Raw genomic sequence first — 17,533 nt, 5'->3', positions numbered from 1 at the left:
ATTCCTTTTAATTTAGGATCAGCTGCAGCAGAAGATCATCTGTCCTGGGGTTGTGACCTGTCTCGCTGCATCACCTAATGGACTTCACGTTACTGCTGGGATTGGAGAGACCATCTATGTGTGGGAGGTAAATGTTAAAGCACCTGTTTACTGTTGAGCACTGAAACTGTATACAGAATTGGAATTTGGACATAAACACACAGTGGCTTCAGGCTTAGTTCGTAGAGAGTTCTTGTGTCAAGTTCTGTAAAACTTCTGAGTCTCAATAGAACTTTAATTTTCCCCAGGCTAAACAGTTACGAAAACAATAGCTGGTATTTCCCAGCCCCATCTGCTGCTGGGATCTTCCAGTCCTGCCGAAAGTCAATGACTTTTGGCTGGCATGCCAAAATGGGGCCAAAATATCCCGTCCAATGTCTCATTTCTAAATTGTCAATTCTGTGTTAAAATGAATGGAAAATGTAATTAAATAGCCATGGAAACATTTCAAGCTAAATATTTGACCTGCCAGTTTTGTTTCTTGAAGTGCATCAGTAGTCACTTTGCTATAGAATTTGCAAAAGTTGATTGGTTATTGGAGTTAAATTGAGTGAAATTTCCAGGTTCTGTAACTGGAAGCATTTCTTTAAAATAACCACAATGTGGCACTCTATGCACATTTCAGAGTCAGAAAAAATTCCTGCTACTTCACATTCTCAGTGGGGTTTCATTTTAATTTTTTTCATCATTTTATGGCTGTGATAGTTAAATGTGGTGCAGCTGAAGACTTAATTGAGGTAACCCGAGTGCAGATTCTGAAACCAGAATTCACAAAGAGAAAAAAAAGGCAGATGTTGGAAATCTAAAGCAGAAACAGAAAATGATGGAACATTCAGTCAGTCAGGAAATGTATTTAGAAAGCAGATTTCCAACATCTGCATTGTTTCACCATTTGTTTGTATTGTTTAGTTTAGTCCGACTTCTGCCTACCTTGGAGAAATTTTGCTCCTCTTTTCAACATGATTTCCATTTGCCCTTTTTATTCCTTTCATCTTCGTTGCTATCTATGTACCTTGTTTTTGATCACGCCTTTGCTAAGGCCCCTGTTCTACAGGCACATCTCTTTTCTCAGCACCAATCTCCAACTCTGATTCAATTCACATGGATTTTTTGCTTAAATCCTATTTTGGATCCATCCGTGATCACTGAAATTTGCATGAAATTCAACGGTCCACAAATAACTGTTTTCATCACTTCATGAATTTCTTCCTCTCCTGTTTAATTACTCAATCTATCCCTTCTTCTCTTCTTAAACAGTAGTACAATGTTAGCAGTCCTCTAGTCCCCTGGCACCATGCCTGTAGCCAAAGAGGACTGTGGGGGGTGTTCAAAAAGGAAATGGGGAGGGTACAGGCTCAACATGTTTCCTCTAGGGTGATAGGAAGGAGTAACAAGCCCAGAGAACCATGGATGGCCAGAGATATTCAGGTTACGATGAGAAGGAAGAGAGAGGCTTTTAGCAGGTACAAGGGAAGCAAATCAGCAGAGGCATTAGTGGAGTACAGACAGTGCAGGGTAGAGCTTAAGAAAGCAATTAGGAGAGCAAGGAGGGGATATGAGAAAGCTCTGTCTGGTAAAAGTAGGGAAAATCCCAAGATATTCTATAAGTACATCAATGGGAAGAGGATAACCAGGGAAAGAGTAGGGCCCATAAGGGACCAAGGGGGTAATCTATGGGTGGAGCCAGAGGACATCGCTAGAGTGTTGAATGAATACTTCATGTCCGTCTTCACCCAAGAGAATGAGGATGAAGGTATCGAACTCGGGGAGAGAGACTGCGAGGTTCTTAAGCCAATTAATATAGGGAGTGACAAGGTATTGGAGGTGTTGGCAGGCTTAAAAGTGGACAAATCTCCAGGTCCGGATGATTTGTGTCCCAGACTGCTGATGGAGGCAAGGGATGAGATCGCAGGGGCTCTGACCCAAATTTTTAATTCTGCTCTGGCCACGGGGGAGGTGCCAGAGGACTGGAGAACAGCTAATGTGGTTCCGCTATTTAAGAAGGGCTGTAGAGATAAGCCAGGGAATTACAGGCCAGTGAGTCTCACGTCAGTGGTAGGGAAACTATTGGAAAAAGTTCTGAAGGAGAGAATCTATCTCTACTTGGAGAGAGAGGCAAGGTTTGATCAGGGATAGTCAGCATGGCTTTGTCAGAGGGAGGTCATGCCTAACAAATTTGATTGAATTTTTTGAGGAAGTGACCAGGTGTGTAGATGAGGGTAGTGCAGTTGATGTAGTTTATATGGATTTCAGCAAAGCCTTTGGCAAGGTCCCACATGGGAGACTTATAAAGAAGGCAAATGCACATGGGATACAGGGTAATTTGATAAGGTGGATTCAAAATTGGCTTAGTTGTAGGAGACAGAGGGTGATGACAGAAGGATGCTTTAGTAATTGGAAGCCAGTGTCCAGTGGCGTACCACAGGGATCTGTGCTGGGTCCCCTATTATTTGTCATTTATATAAACAACATAGATGACTATGTGGGGAGTAGGATTAGTAAGTTTGCGGATGACACAAAGATTGGCCGGGTGGTTAACAGTGAGGTTGAGTGTCTTGGGCTACAGGAAGATATAGGTGGGATGGTCAAATGGGCAGATAAGTGGCAGATGGAATTTAACCCTGAAAAGTGTAAGGTGACACACTTTGGAAGGAGTAATTTGACAAGGAAGTATTCAATGAACGGCATGACACTAGGAAGTTCTGAGGAACAAAGGGACCTTGGCGTGTGTGTCCAGAGATCTCTGAAGGCAGAGGGGCATGTTAGTGGGGTGGTGAAAAAGGCATATGGGACACTTGCCTTTATCAATCGAGGCATAGATTACAAAAGTAGGGAGGTCATGTTGGAGTTGTATAGAGCCTTGGTGAGACCACAGCTGGAGTACTGTGTGTAGTTCTGGTCGCCACATTATAGGAAGGATGTGATTGCAGTGGAGGGGGTGCAATGGAGATTCACCAGGATGTTGCCTGGGATTAAACATTTAAGTTATGAGAGAGGTTGGATAGACATGGGTTGTTTTCATTGGAACAGAGAAGACTGAGGGGCGACCTGATCGAGGTGTACAAGATTGAGGGGCTTGGACAGGGTGGATAGGGAGCAGCTGTTTTTCCCTTAGTTGAAGGGTCAGCCACAAGGGAACGTAAGTTCAAGGTGAGGGGCAGGAGGTTTAGGGGGGGATGTGAGGAAAAACTATTTTACCCAGAGGGTGGTGATGATCTGGAATGCACTGCCTGGGAGGGTGGTGGAGGCAGGTTGCCTCACATCCTTTAAAAAGTACCTGGATGAGCACTTGGCACATCATAACATTCAAGGCTATAGGCCAAGTGCTGGTAAATGGGATTTGGCTGGTAGGTCAGGAGTTTCTCACGTGTCGGTGCAGACTTGATAGGCCGAAGGGCCTCTTCTACACTCTGATTCTGTGTGTTATATTCTCTGATTCTTTTTAACAAGAGCTGCCAGTCATGTCAGTTTTTCCACTCCCCTCACTCAGCACAAGTCAGAGACTGGGGAAGATGTTTCTTCCTGGGCAGAAATAAAGTTCAAGTGCAAAATCCTGTACTGGTGCTTCCACTTTGTTGATAAACTGCAAACCTGAGTAGGTTGAAACTTGGTGAGCTGTTCACTCAGAGCTGATCAGTGGTCTGATAGAACCTTTGGATCCCTTTCTGAGAAGATGATATGAGCAGCTCATTTCTGTGACACTGTAGTGCTCAGTGTGAGTAAATGGCATCGCACCTTTATTAACTTCTCTAATGAATTGCATGTTTTTTTTGATGCAAGGTTGATTTTTAATTTGCAAAGAATTGGTAGATAATGAACTCAGATTAATATTTTCACAAGTTAATTTTGGTGGAGGTTTTCTTTGTTCAAATTAATTTACGTGAACATAGTATAAAAATAAAAGAAGATGACTTGTTATGTTTTGATGCAGCATCGCATGAAATGAAAGTATTTGGATTTACTCAAGGTTATGGACATTGTAAATTGAATTGCTGCTGAATCATTCTAGAGGGGGTAGAAAGTGTAAATGGAGCAGTAATCAGATGCTATGTTTTTACGTAAGAAATATATGGAGATGATAACCTGGGCTGTGCTTTGACCTTATGGGTTCATAACAAAATTGTGCCTGGGGCCCAGGAAATGTCTATCTTGTGTCCATAGTATATTTTGAACAAGTGATGTTGTGAATAGTGTAACGGGTTTATGGTGCTAATGTTTTGCTTTGTTGTTTTCAGGTATCTACTGGAAACCTCCTGCTCACACTTAACAGGCATTACCAGGACCTGACATGCATTCGCTTCACTGATGACAGCAGCCACTTCATCTCAGGAGGGAAGGATAATCTCGTGCTGGTATGGAGTTTGTGCAGGTAATGGATTAAATAGAAGATAGTTTTAAGGGTGTCTGACTTCAATGAGGTGATGCTACAATTTGGCTGCTACCTAATGCAGCAGGTACTGATACTTACTGTATGACTCTGCTCTACAGCTGTAATTCTTAGTCATTTTTATACTAGAAAGTAACAGGCCTATTGAGAGACCTAAGCAATAGTTGCTAAGGCATTCAATTTCAAGTTATTTGACCAAAGGAGGTGGACGTACTTAAAAACAAACTTTTGATTATCTTCTATTTAAGTTGAAATTCTGAGTCCATCCCTTTTTTTCCTCCTAGACTTGATTATTCCAACACACTGCTGGCCAACCTTCCATCTTTCATTGTCGTCAAACTTGAGGTCATGCAAAACGCTGCAGCTCATGTCCTAACTTGCACCAAATCCTGTACATCCACCATCCCAATGCTCGCTCGTGGACTTAAATTGACTCCTTGGTTTTAAAATTTTCATCCTCTCTGGCCTCACCTCTCCCTATCTCTATAAACTCTTCCAGTCCTACAACCTTCCAAGATATTGCACTCCTCCATTTCTTGCCTCTTGCTCATCCCCAATTTTAATCACTTCAGCTACTGAGGCCCTAAGCTCTAGGATACCTTCCCTAAACCACTCTACCTTTCTATTCCATCTCCTCATTTAAGGCACTCCTTAAAACCTACCTCTTTGATAAGGCTTTTGATCATCCACCCTCTTATTTTATGTAGTTTTGCATCAGATTTTGTTTGATGATGCTCCTGTGAAGCATCTTGGGATGTTTTACCACGTAAAGGTGTGATATAGATACAAGTTATAATTTGTGTGGGGCAGCTTCCCTTGTTAGGTCTTCCATTAAAATTAACGGGATGGAAAATCATGAGTGATATCCTCATATGCTCCCTGTGAGAGTGCATCATTCTTTATCTTCATTGGCTTCTCAATTGCTTATGGTTGAGCCCTGTGGGCTGCATAACGACAACTGCAGAAAAAAAATACTGAAATTACACAATCATTCCCCTCTACAAGGCAAATTATAAGATAAAATAACTTGTGTAATTAACAATGCATAATAATGATCCTCTTGTTCACATATTATTGTTTAAAATTACGGGAGAGAGAGTCACTGTGGTTCTGCAGCTTAGATATGGGCAGTCTTCTAACTGTTCTGACCACAGGTTAACAACATTGCCAATCTGAGATGTTGGTTCCAACCTTCCCAGCAGGTGTTTGTGGCGAATTTGTAGAGTTATTGGGGCAGTGACTAGGGTGAGTGTTGTGGCTCTTTAGAGTTGCTAGGTGAATGGAGCACCTGATCTGACTGCTTTCATATCAACACCATGTCTCATTTCTTTCTTTTGAATGGATTAACTCCAGTAGAGGGGCACAACATCTTTATGGTCATAATCTTGTTACACTTTTTGGATTTTTGTCCAGACAGAAGACCATGTGTGCCTGACTCTGCTTGAATACATTATTCATTTCAAAACTCCAGTCCTTAATAGTATGATAGGCAGTTAGTAATTGTGTCTCGTAGATTTCCAAGCTATTGTCCCTGAAGGGATTCCAGGACTTCCATAAGGGCATTAGATATCTGTGATTGCGTATAACATGTGCTTACACATAGATGTACGGCACAGAAACAGGCCACATGACCCAGCCAGTCCATGCTGGTGTTTATGCTGCACTCAAATCTCCTCCTGCCTTTCCTCATCTAAATCTATCACTGCAAACCTCTTCCCTTCTCCCTTATATGCTTGACAGCTTCCCCTTAAATGCACCTATACTGTTTGCTTCAAACATTTCCTACGGTAGTGAGTTCTACATTCTCGCCACTCTTTGGGTAAAGAAGTTTCTTCTGAATTCCCTTTTGGATTTCTTGTTGACTACCTTATATTGATGGCCTCTAGTTATGCTCTTCTCGACAAGAAGGAACATTTTCTCTGTCTCCACTCGATCAAAACCTTTCATAATTTTAAAGATCTCTATTAGGTCACCCCTTGGCCGTCTTTATTCAAGAGAATAGAAACCCAGTCTGTTCATCCTTTCCTGCACCCTCTCCAGTGCCTCTATATCCTTTTTATAAAATGGCAACCAGAACTGCGCACAGTACTCCCAAGTGTAGTCTAACCAAGGTTTGATACATGTGTAGCATAACTTTCCTCCTTTTCAATTCTAACCTTCTGGAAATAAAGCCTTCTGCTTGGTTTGCTTTTTTAAAATGCCCTTGCTAACCTGTGGTGTAACTTTGAGTGGTGTATTTGTACCCCATGATCCGTTTGTTCCTCTACCCTATCTAGACTCTCTTATTCCAAATAATAAGTAAGCTCCATGTTCTTCCAGTAAGCATGGCATCTTGAGCCATATTTGTTACTATCAATAATCTTTTTGTAATGATTCAGTTTTCCTTTGGATAGCTGACTGTTAGTTTAGAATTACGACATGGGTTTCCTGGAAGTGTGTCAATATTTACAGTGCCCCCTCAACACTTCTCCCAAATGGAAAGGCATGAACATTACTTATCGCGACCAAGAACATACCAGGTTCCATCCCCAGGCTGCATTGAGTTAGCTGAGTTTAGCAAGAGCATTGATTGCTGCTACTGGCATTTGTGCTCCTGAGTTAAGGAGGAGAAAATTAGTCAACTTCCCACCTATGGTTGGCATCCAGTAATCCCATTTAAAAAATAAAGATTGGATCTTTACACTTCCAGACTGAATAAGCTATTTTAAAACTGGAGGGTGATTTGTTGCAAGATTGGAGACTGAAGATTCTTTGACTGTAATTCATTATTTGTAATTGGACATAAATTGCACAAGTATGATTCATGTTCTGGCTGAGCTGTAGCCCTGTTGATGAAGGTTTGGGGGGTGGGTGGGGGTGGTGAAAAGAAAGAGACACTGCTGTCATGATGGATTATTGAAAGGATTCCAATATATCTTTTCCTTAGGCAGTTTACTTTTAATGTTGGCGGCCTTGCAGGTGTAAGGGAGGACAGTGATTGGGACTGAAACCCTTTTTAATTCGGTGCTTCTTTTACTATTCTGGAGACTAGTTGCTGAATCTGATCATTACATGTTCCACTGCTAAACCTTCTGCTTTGCTAGGATTTCCCCATGTGAGTTGGATTCCCTGTCACCTCAGTTTAAAGGTTTCACTCTTGGAACTGTCCAGAGCTTTCCCAATGAGTGTAACTAGCTTACTGATATATTTAATACAGCATATTACCTTGATAGCATGCTCTAATCTGTCACACTCATACATTTAACATACATTTTCATCCCAAGCTGTATTTTCTGATTAATACGCTGTAATACTTTCATTTTAACTTTCAATTTTAGTTCCATAATCCCATAATAATTATTCTACCCTAATCACCTTATGAATAAGTCCTAAATCCTTATAAACTGGTTACATTGCAGTGCTAACTTTGGTATGATTTGAAAATTTCCTCTGCATTCTTGTCAATTATTCTTATCTATCTATCTGTACTATATACAAAAAAAACTTAGCTTGCTCATACTTTGTGGTCTACAAATTCTTACTTTCTGTTGTCACCTTAGGTTAACTTTTATAGATTATAATTCCTATGTCCACATTTATTATACAAACTACCTATGTAAATGTTATGCTATAAAGTACCCTTCCACCAGTGGCAGCACCCATCATCATCATGTGTGCTCTGCCTGAAGGCAGGTCCCTTAGTTTATAGTAGTTTTTTCGTATCTCTATCCTGTGCCATTCTTTTCATTTTCCAATGGCTTCCTTTAATTTCCAAGCCATCCAACATTGATATTTTCTTCCGTCCTCTTCTTTGAAATCTTCCCTCCGTAATGTAGTTTACAAGTCCATTTCCTCTTAAAATGTGCCCTACCCAGTCTCTCTGCTTTTTCCTAATTATGTTCAACAAATTTCTTTGTTTATTCACTCTCCGCAGCCCTTCATAATTTCTTAATTTTTCTATCCCGCAGATCCTTTCCATTCTCCCACATTTCAAAATTATTTAACAAGTTGATCTCCCCCTTCTGTAAGGTCCAAGCCTCACATCCATACAAAACAACACTCCAAATCAAGCTCTCTGTAAGTTGCTTTTTGAGTTGTTTGTTCAGCTTTCTGGTTAATAACTGAATTTTCTTACCAAATACGTTCTTTCCCATTGCTATCTTTGTTTTTTTATTTCTGTGCATGGGACAAACGGCAACAGTGCGAGTAGCCAAACCAAAGTCGGAACCATGTGTAATTGGAAGAGGAGTTCGACAAGGATGTTCTTCAGTGTCTGTGCAGAAGCAATGATCAAAGAAGCATTTGGAAACACAGAATCTGGTGTTAAGATTAGGGGGGGTGGGTGGCGCGGGCGATTGATAACATCAGTTAGATTTGCAGATGGCAAAGCACTTGTAGAAAGCCCAAAAGAAGGATTGCAAGAAGTAGTAGATAGACCAGTAACAGCGGGATGAACTTTGGAATGAAAGTGAACATTGGCCGAAGCCAAAGTGATGCATATCTCAAAATCACCAAGAAATACTTACATATCTGTAGAAGGAAGAGAACTAGAACAGGTGCAAGAGTGCAAGAATTCAAGTATTTAAGAAGCATGATATTTGCAGATGGAAAATGCAACAAAAATAAGAACAAGGATGGCGATGGGAAAGACCTATATTTGGTAAGAAGAGACAGTTTCCAACCGGAAAGTTGGTAGTATTATATACTCCCTTAATTTTACACCTTGCAACTCCTTGGCCTGCAGTGTAGAGAATTTCTAAGCTCCAAACATTTTAACTTGGCTCTTTACAAATTGCCCAATGTTGTGCTATTCAGTAACTATAAATCTATTTTTATATTAAAATTATTGGGCTGGCTGCAAACAGAGCTTCTATGTCAGTTGACCTCCATGAAAAATGCATTCTGACAGTTTCCGCATGTATTGGCGTGGTGAAGGTTTCAATGTTACAAAAGAAGTAACTACTTGAGCAATAGTTGAAATTTTGTTTAAAAGGCAAAACACTGCAGATGCTTGAAATCTGAACTCTATGAAATCCAGTTTGACGATATTGGGGACAATGATGAGGACATTGATGATATCTAAAGTGGGATTCCAACCTTGTACCAAGCTTCCTTTTGAATTGAATTATTTTTTGTGGATGAGTTGATTTATGACTAATGTATCTAAGAAACCCATTCTGTAACTTTTTTTGTTTTAAAAATCTTTTGATGACCTTTCATCAGAACTTAGCTCTGTTCTGCTCAATTTGGGCAAAAGATCATCAGCCTGAAATGATGTTTGAGTCTTCAGTGGTGACAACCATATTGGCAAATATAGGTAAAGGAAGTAAGGAAAATATTTCCATATCGTGGTCTGGTATTTGCTTTACTTTTAGAATCATACGGCCATAGAAATTTACGGCATATAAGGGAGCCAATGGCTCATTGTATCTGTGCCAGCTGAAAGAGAGTTATTAAACCTAATTGCCCTTTCCAGCTCTTGGTCCATAGCCTTGTAGATTCCAGACCTTCATGCGCATATCCAAGTACTTTTTGAATGTGATGAGGATTTCTGCTTCTGCAACCCTTTCAGGTAGTGTGTTCTACACCCCCACCACATGCTGGGTGAGGAAATTTCTCAAATCGCTTATAATCCTTCTGTCAATTATTTTAAATCTATGTCCTGGTAATTGACCTCACTGCTGAGGTACAGAGGTCCTTCTTATCTGTTTCAATGAGGCTTCCCTTCTGTGATGAGTGACTTGTGATATTTGGCATATAGTTTTTCTAGAAACTATATATTTATACTATTTACAAGACTTCATGTTAAGTACAAGGTTCCATGGATGCAGTCTGTTGTCTTGGAGCCTCTTGGTCATCTGACCCTGATGACATGCTTACATCATCATTAACATCATTGTCTCATTTAAATAACCATTAATCCTTTACACTATCCACTCTATTAAGATCCGTCATAATTTTATGCGCCTCAATTAAATCTCCCCTAAACCTTTTTTGTTCCAAAGAAAACAACCTATCCAATTCCTTTTCATAGCTAAAATTATACATCTCTGGCTACATCCTCACAAAACTCGTCTGTATTCTCTCTGGTGCAATCGCATCTTTCGAATAATGTAACCAGAGCTGTATGCAGAACTCTAGCTGTGGGCTTTATACAGTTATAGCATAACCTCCCTGCTCTTATGTCTGTGCTCAGCTAATATAAGAAAGTATCCTTTACGCCTTTGTATCCATCTTTTCTATCTGCCCTATCTTCAGGGACCTGTGGACATGTACTCCAAGGTGCTCTGCTTCTCATTGCTTCTCAGTATTCTACCATTTATTGTGCATTCCCCTATTTCCCCAAATGCATTCCCTCACACTTCTGATTGATTTCCATTTGTCATTTTGCTACCTACCTGACCAGTTCACTGATATCTTCCTGCAATCTACAGATTTCTTCCTCACTTTCAACCTCACAGCTAATTTTCGTGTCATAGAGGTCTACGGCACAGAAAAAGGCCCTTCAGCCCATCGAGTCTACGCCAGTCAAACAAGCACATAACTATTCTAATCCCATTTTCCAGCACTAGGCCCATAGCCATTGTATGCCATGGCATCGCAAGTGCACATCCAAATACTTCTTAAATGTTATGAGGATTTCTGCCTCTACTACCCTTTCAGGCAGTGATTTCCAGATCCCCACCACCCTCTGGGTGAAAAAATTATTCCTCGCATCCCCTCTAAACCTCCTGCCCCTCAGCTTAAATCTATGCTCCCTGATTATTGATCCCTCCACCAAGGGGAAAAGTTCCTTCCTGTCTACCCTATCTATGCCCCTCATAATTTTATCTACCTCAATCATGTCCCCCCTCAATCTCCTCTGCTCCAGGGAAAATAACCCCAGTCTATCTAATCTCTCCTCATAACTAAAACTCTCCAGCCCAGGCAACGTCCTGGTAAATCTCCTCTACACACTTTCTAGTGCAATCACATCCTTCCTATAATGCGGATTCCAAAGCTGCACGCAAAACTCTAGCTGTGGCATAACCAGCGTTTTATACAGTTCCAGCATAACCTTCCTGCTCTTATATTCTATGCCTTGGCTAATAAAGGCAAGTATCCCATATGTCTTCTTAACCACCTTATATACCTGTCCTGCTACCTTAAGGGACCAGTGGACATGCACACCAAGGACCCTCTGATCCTTGGTTCTTCCCAGGGTCCTACCATTCATCGTGTATTCCCGTGCCTTGTTTGTCCTGCCCAAGTGCATCACCTCATACTTATCCAGATTAAATTCCATTTACCACTGATCAGCCCATTTGACCAGCCCGTCTATATCCTGTAATCCAAGGCTATCCTCCTCACTATTTACCACCCCACCAATTTTTGTGTCATCTGTAAACTTCTTTATCATGGCCCCCACATTTAAATCCAAATCATTGATATATATACCACAAGCAGCAAGGGACCTAGTACTGAACCCTGTGGAACTCAGTCACGAAAATCCCCTTTGTTTCCTGCCAGTGATCTAAATTTGGATTCATCTTGACGCTTTTTCTTGGATCCTATGGACTTTTATTTTTCTGACCTGTCTTCCATGTAGGACCATATCGAAAACCTTGCTAAAATCCATGTAGACTACATCAAATGCACTACCCTCACCAATCCTCCTTGTTACTTCCTCAAAAAAATCCATCAAGCTAGTCAAAGGTGTCCTTCCCTTAACAAGAAGTGTGAAGTGATTCATTTTGGTAGAAAGAACGTGGAAAGACAATGAAAATTAAAGGGTACAATTCTAAAGGACGGCCAGAGCAGGGGGACCTGGGTGTATATGTGCATAAATTATTGAAAGTGGCAGGGCAGGCTGAGAGAGCAATTAATAAAGCATACAGCATCCTAGGTTTTATTAATAAGGGCATAGAATATAAAAGCAAGGAAGTTACGTTATTTATTTATTTTTTTATTCGCAGGATGTGGGCTTAGCTGGCTGGGCCAGCATTTATTGCCCATCCCTAGTTGCCCTTGAGAAGGTAGTGGTGGGCTGCCTTCTTGTACCGCTGCAGTCCATGTGGTGTAGGTACACCCACAGTGCTGTTAGGAAGGGAGTTCCAGGATTTTGATCTAGCAACAGTGAAGGAATGATGATATATTTCCAAGTCAGGATGTTGAGTGACTTGGATGGGAACTTCCAGGTGGTGGTGTTCCCATCTATCTGCTGCCCTTATACTTATTAAACTTATATAGAACACTAGCTTGGCCTCAACTGGAGTATTGCATCCAGTTCTGGGCACCACATCTTAGTAAAGATGTGAAAATATTAGAGAGGGTGCAGAAAAGATTCATGAGAATGATCCTGGGATGAGGAACTTCAGTTACACAATAGATTGGTGAAGTTTAGGACTGTTTATCTTGCAGAATAGAAAGTTGAGAGGAGATTTTATGGAGGTATTAAAATCATGAGGGGGTGGACAGAATAGATAGGGAAAAATGTTCCCATTAGTGGAAGGATTGAGAGCAAGAGGGCAGACTTGAGTAATTGGCAAAAGAAACAATGGCGACATGAGGAAAAGCTTTATCATGCAGTGAGTAGTTAGGATCTAGAATGGACTGCTTGAGAGTGTGGTGGAGGCAGGATCAATTGAGGTATTCAAAAGGGAGTTGAATTGTTATCTGAAAAGGAAGAATGTGCAGGGCTACAGAGAGAAGGCAGGGAAATGGCATTAGGTAAATTGCTCCTAAGGAGAGCTGGTGCAGACATGATGGGCTGATTGGCTGCTTTCTGTGCTGTAACCATTCTATGAAATCCATACTAATTGCCCTTGATTAATCTGTGCCTTTCCAAATGATGATTAATACTTTCCTCAGAACTTTTTTCAATCATTTGCCCACTGCAGAGGTTAGGCTGATTGGCCTGTTATTACTTGGGCTAACTCTTTTTTCCCTTTTTAAACAACACTAAAGTGTTGGTAGTCCTCGGGCACCATGCCTGTAGGCATAGAGGATTGAAAAATGATAATCTGAGCCTCTGCAATTTGCTCCCTTGCTTCTCTTGGGATACATTTCCTTCTCCTGGGATACATTTTATCTGGACCTGGCAATATATCTACTTTCAAAGATTCGAAATCCCTTAATATTTCTCCCTCACTATGTTTATCCCACCCAATGATCCATACTCCTCCTTAACTACAATTTCTCCATCGTGCCATTCTTTTATGAAAACAAATGCAAAGTATTCATTAAAATTTTGCTTTCCTAATTTCCTTTTTAACTTCTCCCCTGCGAAACTGAGGACTACTAACATTGTAGTGTTGTTTAAAAAGGGGAAAAAAAGATTGGCCTGTAATTACTTGGGCTATCAGCCTAACCTCTGCAGTGAGCAAGTTATTGAAAAAGGTTCTGAGGAAAGTATTAATCATCATTTGGAAAGGCACAGATTAATCAAGGGCAATCAGCATAAACTTCACTCCTCTAGACCTTCTGCATATTGAGCTGTTGATGTCTGCCGTAATCTTCCCTTTTTTGCCTTATCTATGCTATGCTATCCCCTGCTCTGTGACAACCAAGAAGTTTTAGATTTGGAAGTGCCACCCCTTTTCTTTCTAGGATCAAATTTGTTCTGAACCCTCTCCATTTCTCCTTGAATACTTCCCACTGCCCTGACTCTGGTTTACCTTCAGGTAGCTGTTTCCAGTTCATCTTTGGTTAATAACATTTGTTTCCCCAGTTGAGAACTTTTACTTATCTTTATCCTTTTCCTTAACTATGCCAAATCTAAATGAACTGAATTATGATCACTACTACCAAAATTTCCCCATTAGAGGCTCGCTATTTATTTAACTTTGCTAATGGAGACCTGCTCTTCAGTTTTCCAGATTAAGGTCTGCTCTTTATTTTCTTGGTTTTTCTGATATAGAGAACCTCCCCACCTCTTTTCTGGGCAGCTCTTCAATTAATTTTGCCTATGTGTAAGGCTGCTATCAATTTATTAACCCCCATACATTTAATTGGTTTTACAGATGAATGGTTGCAAGTTTAACAAACACACGTACTAACACCTCGGACTGATTGCTACATGTGAACTGAGCTTAATCAGTTTATGGCTGTCAGGCTGGAAAATATTTTAAACTGATCTGAATCAAATGTCTTTGGGTTATGATGTAATTGACATGCAGTGATTCCCACTGAAGTTATGCTTCTCCATTCCCATATCTGTTTGCATTTCACTATTCCCATATCTGCTTGCATTCCTGCTCCCATAAAGTTCATGGCTACAGAGTTCAGTATGTAGTTCTAACCAAATGTTAACTTTTCCTTATTTTCTCTCAATCTTCATTCAAGTACTGGTAACCTTTGCTGTCATTGAAGCAGGATTGCCTTTAAGAAATTTGTACCCTTGTGCTATCCCTTGGTGCTGCTGTTGCTCCATTACAGAATTTATAAATGCTTATTCTGAGCTGCACCTTCATTCTTTTATTTATATACTTTGGGGAGAAGTTCTGAGTGGAGTTCTCCAGGACTGATTGTTAGGACTATTTTATATTTACATCAATGACTTGGATTCAGAAACTCAATGCAAATTAGTTACATTTGCAGATAATACAGAACTAGGAAGCCCAATAGAACTGAAGGATGTACCTCAGAAATTATCATAAGTTTGACAAAATATGTTTATGAGCAGAACAATGGCAAAATAAACTTAGTAGGACAAGTGTAAAGTAAGAAATAAGCAAGGGTGATCCACGTACTCCCTAAAAGGTATTGAAATTGTTAAAGAAGCTCTAGAAGACCAAGATGCCTGGGGGGACCATCATCTCCCAGTTGCTTATCATTCGTACCTGGACGTTTATTGCTGTTCTTTCGTTGTTGCTGGGTCAAAAATCTGGAACTTCTCATCTAACAATATTGTGAGAGTTCGTTCGCCACATGAGTTGTGGTGAACAAGATGGAGGCTGTCCATCATCTTTTTAAAGGCAACTAGGGGTGTTGGCCTTGCTAATTACGCCCTTATGAACAAGGAGTAAGAGTAGGCCATTCGGCCTCTCGAGCCTGCTCCGCCATTTAATAAGATCTGGCTGATCTGATAGTAACCTCAAATCTGCATCCCGACTATCCCCGATAACCTGTTACCCCCTTGCTTACCAAGAACTTATCTACCTCTGCCTTAAAAATATTCAAAGACTCTGCTTCCACCACCTTTTCAGGAAGAGAGTTCCATGAATATATGGGTATTAAAAGCCTGGTGATGACCATGAAACCATTGTCAATTGTTGTAAAAACCCATCTGGTTCACTAATGCCCTTTACCTTACCCGGTCTGGCCTACATGTGACTCCAGACCCACACCGATGTAGTTGACTGTAAAATGCTCTCTGAAGGGCAATTAGGGATGGCAATAAAAGCTGGTTTAGCCAGCGATGCCCACATCCCATGAATGAATAAAAAAAAGACCCACAGCCCTCAGAGAAAAAAATTTGCCTTGTCTCCATTTTAAATGGGCGACCCCTTATTTTTAAAGGGTGACTCCTAGTTCTAGGTTCTCCCACAAGAGGAAATATCCTCTCCATATCCACCCTGTCAAGTCCCCTCAGGATCTTGTATGTTTCAATTAAGTAGCCTCTTAGTATTCTAAACTCCAGTGGATACAAGCCTAGCCTAGCCAACCTTTCCTCAAAAGACAACCTACCCATTCCAGGCATTAGTCTGGTAAACCTGCTCTGAACTGCTTCCAATGCATTTACATCCTTCCTTAAAAAAGGTGATCATAGTACTCCAGATGTGGCCTCACCAGTGCTCTGTATAACTGAAGCATAACCTCCCTGCATCTGTATTCAACCTCCCTCGCAATAAATGTTAACATTCTGTTAGCCTTCCTAATTACTTGCTGTACCTGCATACTAGCCTTTTGCGATTCATGCACGAAGACACCCAGATTCCTCTGCATTTCGGAGCTCTGCAGTCCCTCACCATTTAGATAATATGCCTCTCTTTTATTTTTCTTATCAAAATGGACAATTTCCCATTTTCCCACAATTTCCAGATCTTTTCCCACTCACTTAGCCTATCTATATACTTTTGTAGCCTCGTTATGTCCTTTTCACAAATTACTTTCCTACCTATCTTTGTGTCATCAGCAAATTTGGCAGCCATCCCTTCATCCAAGTCATTTATCTAAATTGTAAACAGTTGAGGTCCCAGCAGTAATCCCTGTGGCATACCACATGTTACACCTTGCCAACCTGAAAAAGACCCATTTATGTCTACTCTCTGCTTCCTGTTGTCAGCCAATCTTCTATCCATGCTAACATGTTACACCCTATACCATGAGCTTTTATTTTCCGCAATAAGTTTTGAAATGGCACTTTAGCAGATACCTTTTAGAAATCTAAGTACATTACATCCACTGGTTCCCCTTTATACACAGCACATGTTACTTCCCCAAATAACTCCAATAAGTTGGTGAAACATAATTTCCCTTTCACAAAACCATGTTGACTCTGCCTGATTACCTTGAACTTAACCAAGTGCCCTGCTATAGCTTCTTTAATAATGGCTTCTAACATTTTTCCTGTGACAGATATTAAGCTAACTGGCTTTCTGTCTCCCTTTTTGAAGAATGGAGTTCCATTTTCTATCTTCCAATCTAATGCGACCTTCCCCGAATCTAGGGAGTTTTGGACAATTAAAACCAATGCACCAACTATCTCACTAGCCACTTCTTTTAAGATCCTAGGATGAGGTCCATCAGGACCTAGGCACTTGTCGGCCTGCAGCTCCAACAATTTAGTCAGTGCCATTTCTCTGGTGGTTGCAATTTTCCTGAGTTCCTCTCTCCCCTGATTTATAGCTGCTTCTGGGATGTTACTTGTATCCTCTATAGTGAAGACTGACACAAAATACCTGTTCAATTCATCTGCCATTTCCTTCTTTTCCAGTATCAATTCTCCAGACTCGCTTTCTATAGGACCAATGCTCACTTTATCAACTCGTTTCTTTTTTAAATATTCATAGAAACTCTTATCTGTTGTTATATTTCTGACTAGCTTTCTCTCGTATTCTAATTTTTCCCTCCTTATTAATGTTTTAGTCATCCTTTGTTGTTCCTTATATTCTGTGCAATCTTCTGATCTTCCACCTATCTTTGCAC

At 40.6% G+C, this 17,533-nt stretch overlaps 1 protein-coding gene across 1 annotated transcript in view; it reads left to right on the top strand.

The window, feature by feature from the left end:
- wdr18 (WD repeat domain 18) overlaps positions 1-17,533 on the top strand; it is a 208,749-nt gene that overhangs the window by 13,911 nt on the left and 177,305 nt on the right. Inside the window, exons 2-3 of the mRNA XM_078555761.1 lie at positions 17-127; positions 4,275-4,408. Coding sequence (XP_078411887.1) covers positions 17-127; positions 4,275-4,408 — 245 coding nt within the window. The remainder of the gene's footprint in view (positions 1-16; positions 128-4,274; positions 4,409-17,533) is intronic.

The sequence above is a fragment of the Cetorhinus maximus genome, chromosome 13, assembly GCF_964194155.1.
Source record: "Cetorhinus maximus chromosome 13, sCetMax3.hap1.1, whole genome shotgun sequence".
Taxonomy (NCBI): domain Eukaryota; kingdom Metazoa; phylum Chordata; class Chondrichthyes; order Lamniformes; family Cetorhinidae; genus Cetorhinus; species Cetorhinus maximus.
The sequence above is the reverse complement of the archived record's forward strand: the minus strand, read 5'-3'. Positions and strand labels throughout refer to the sequence as shown.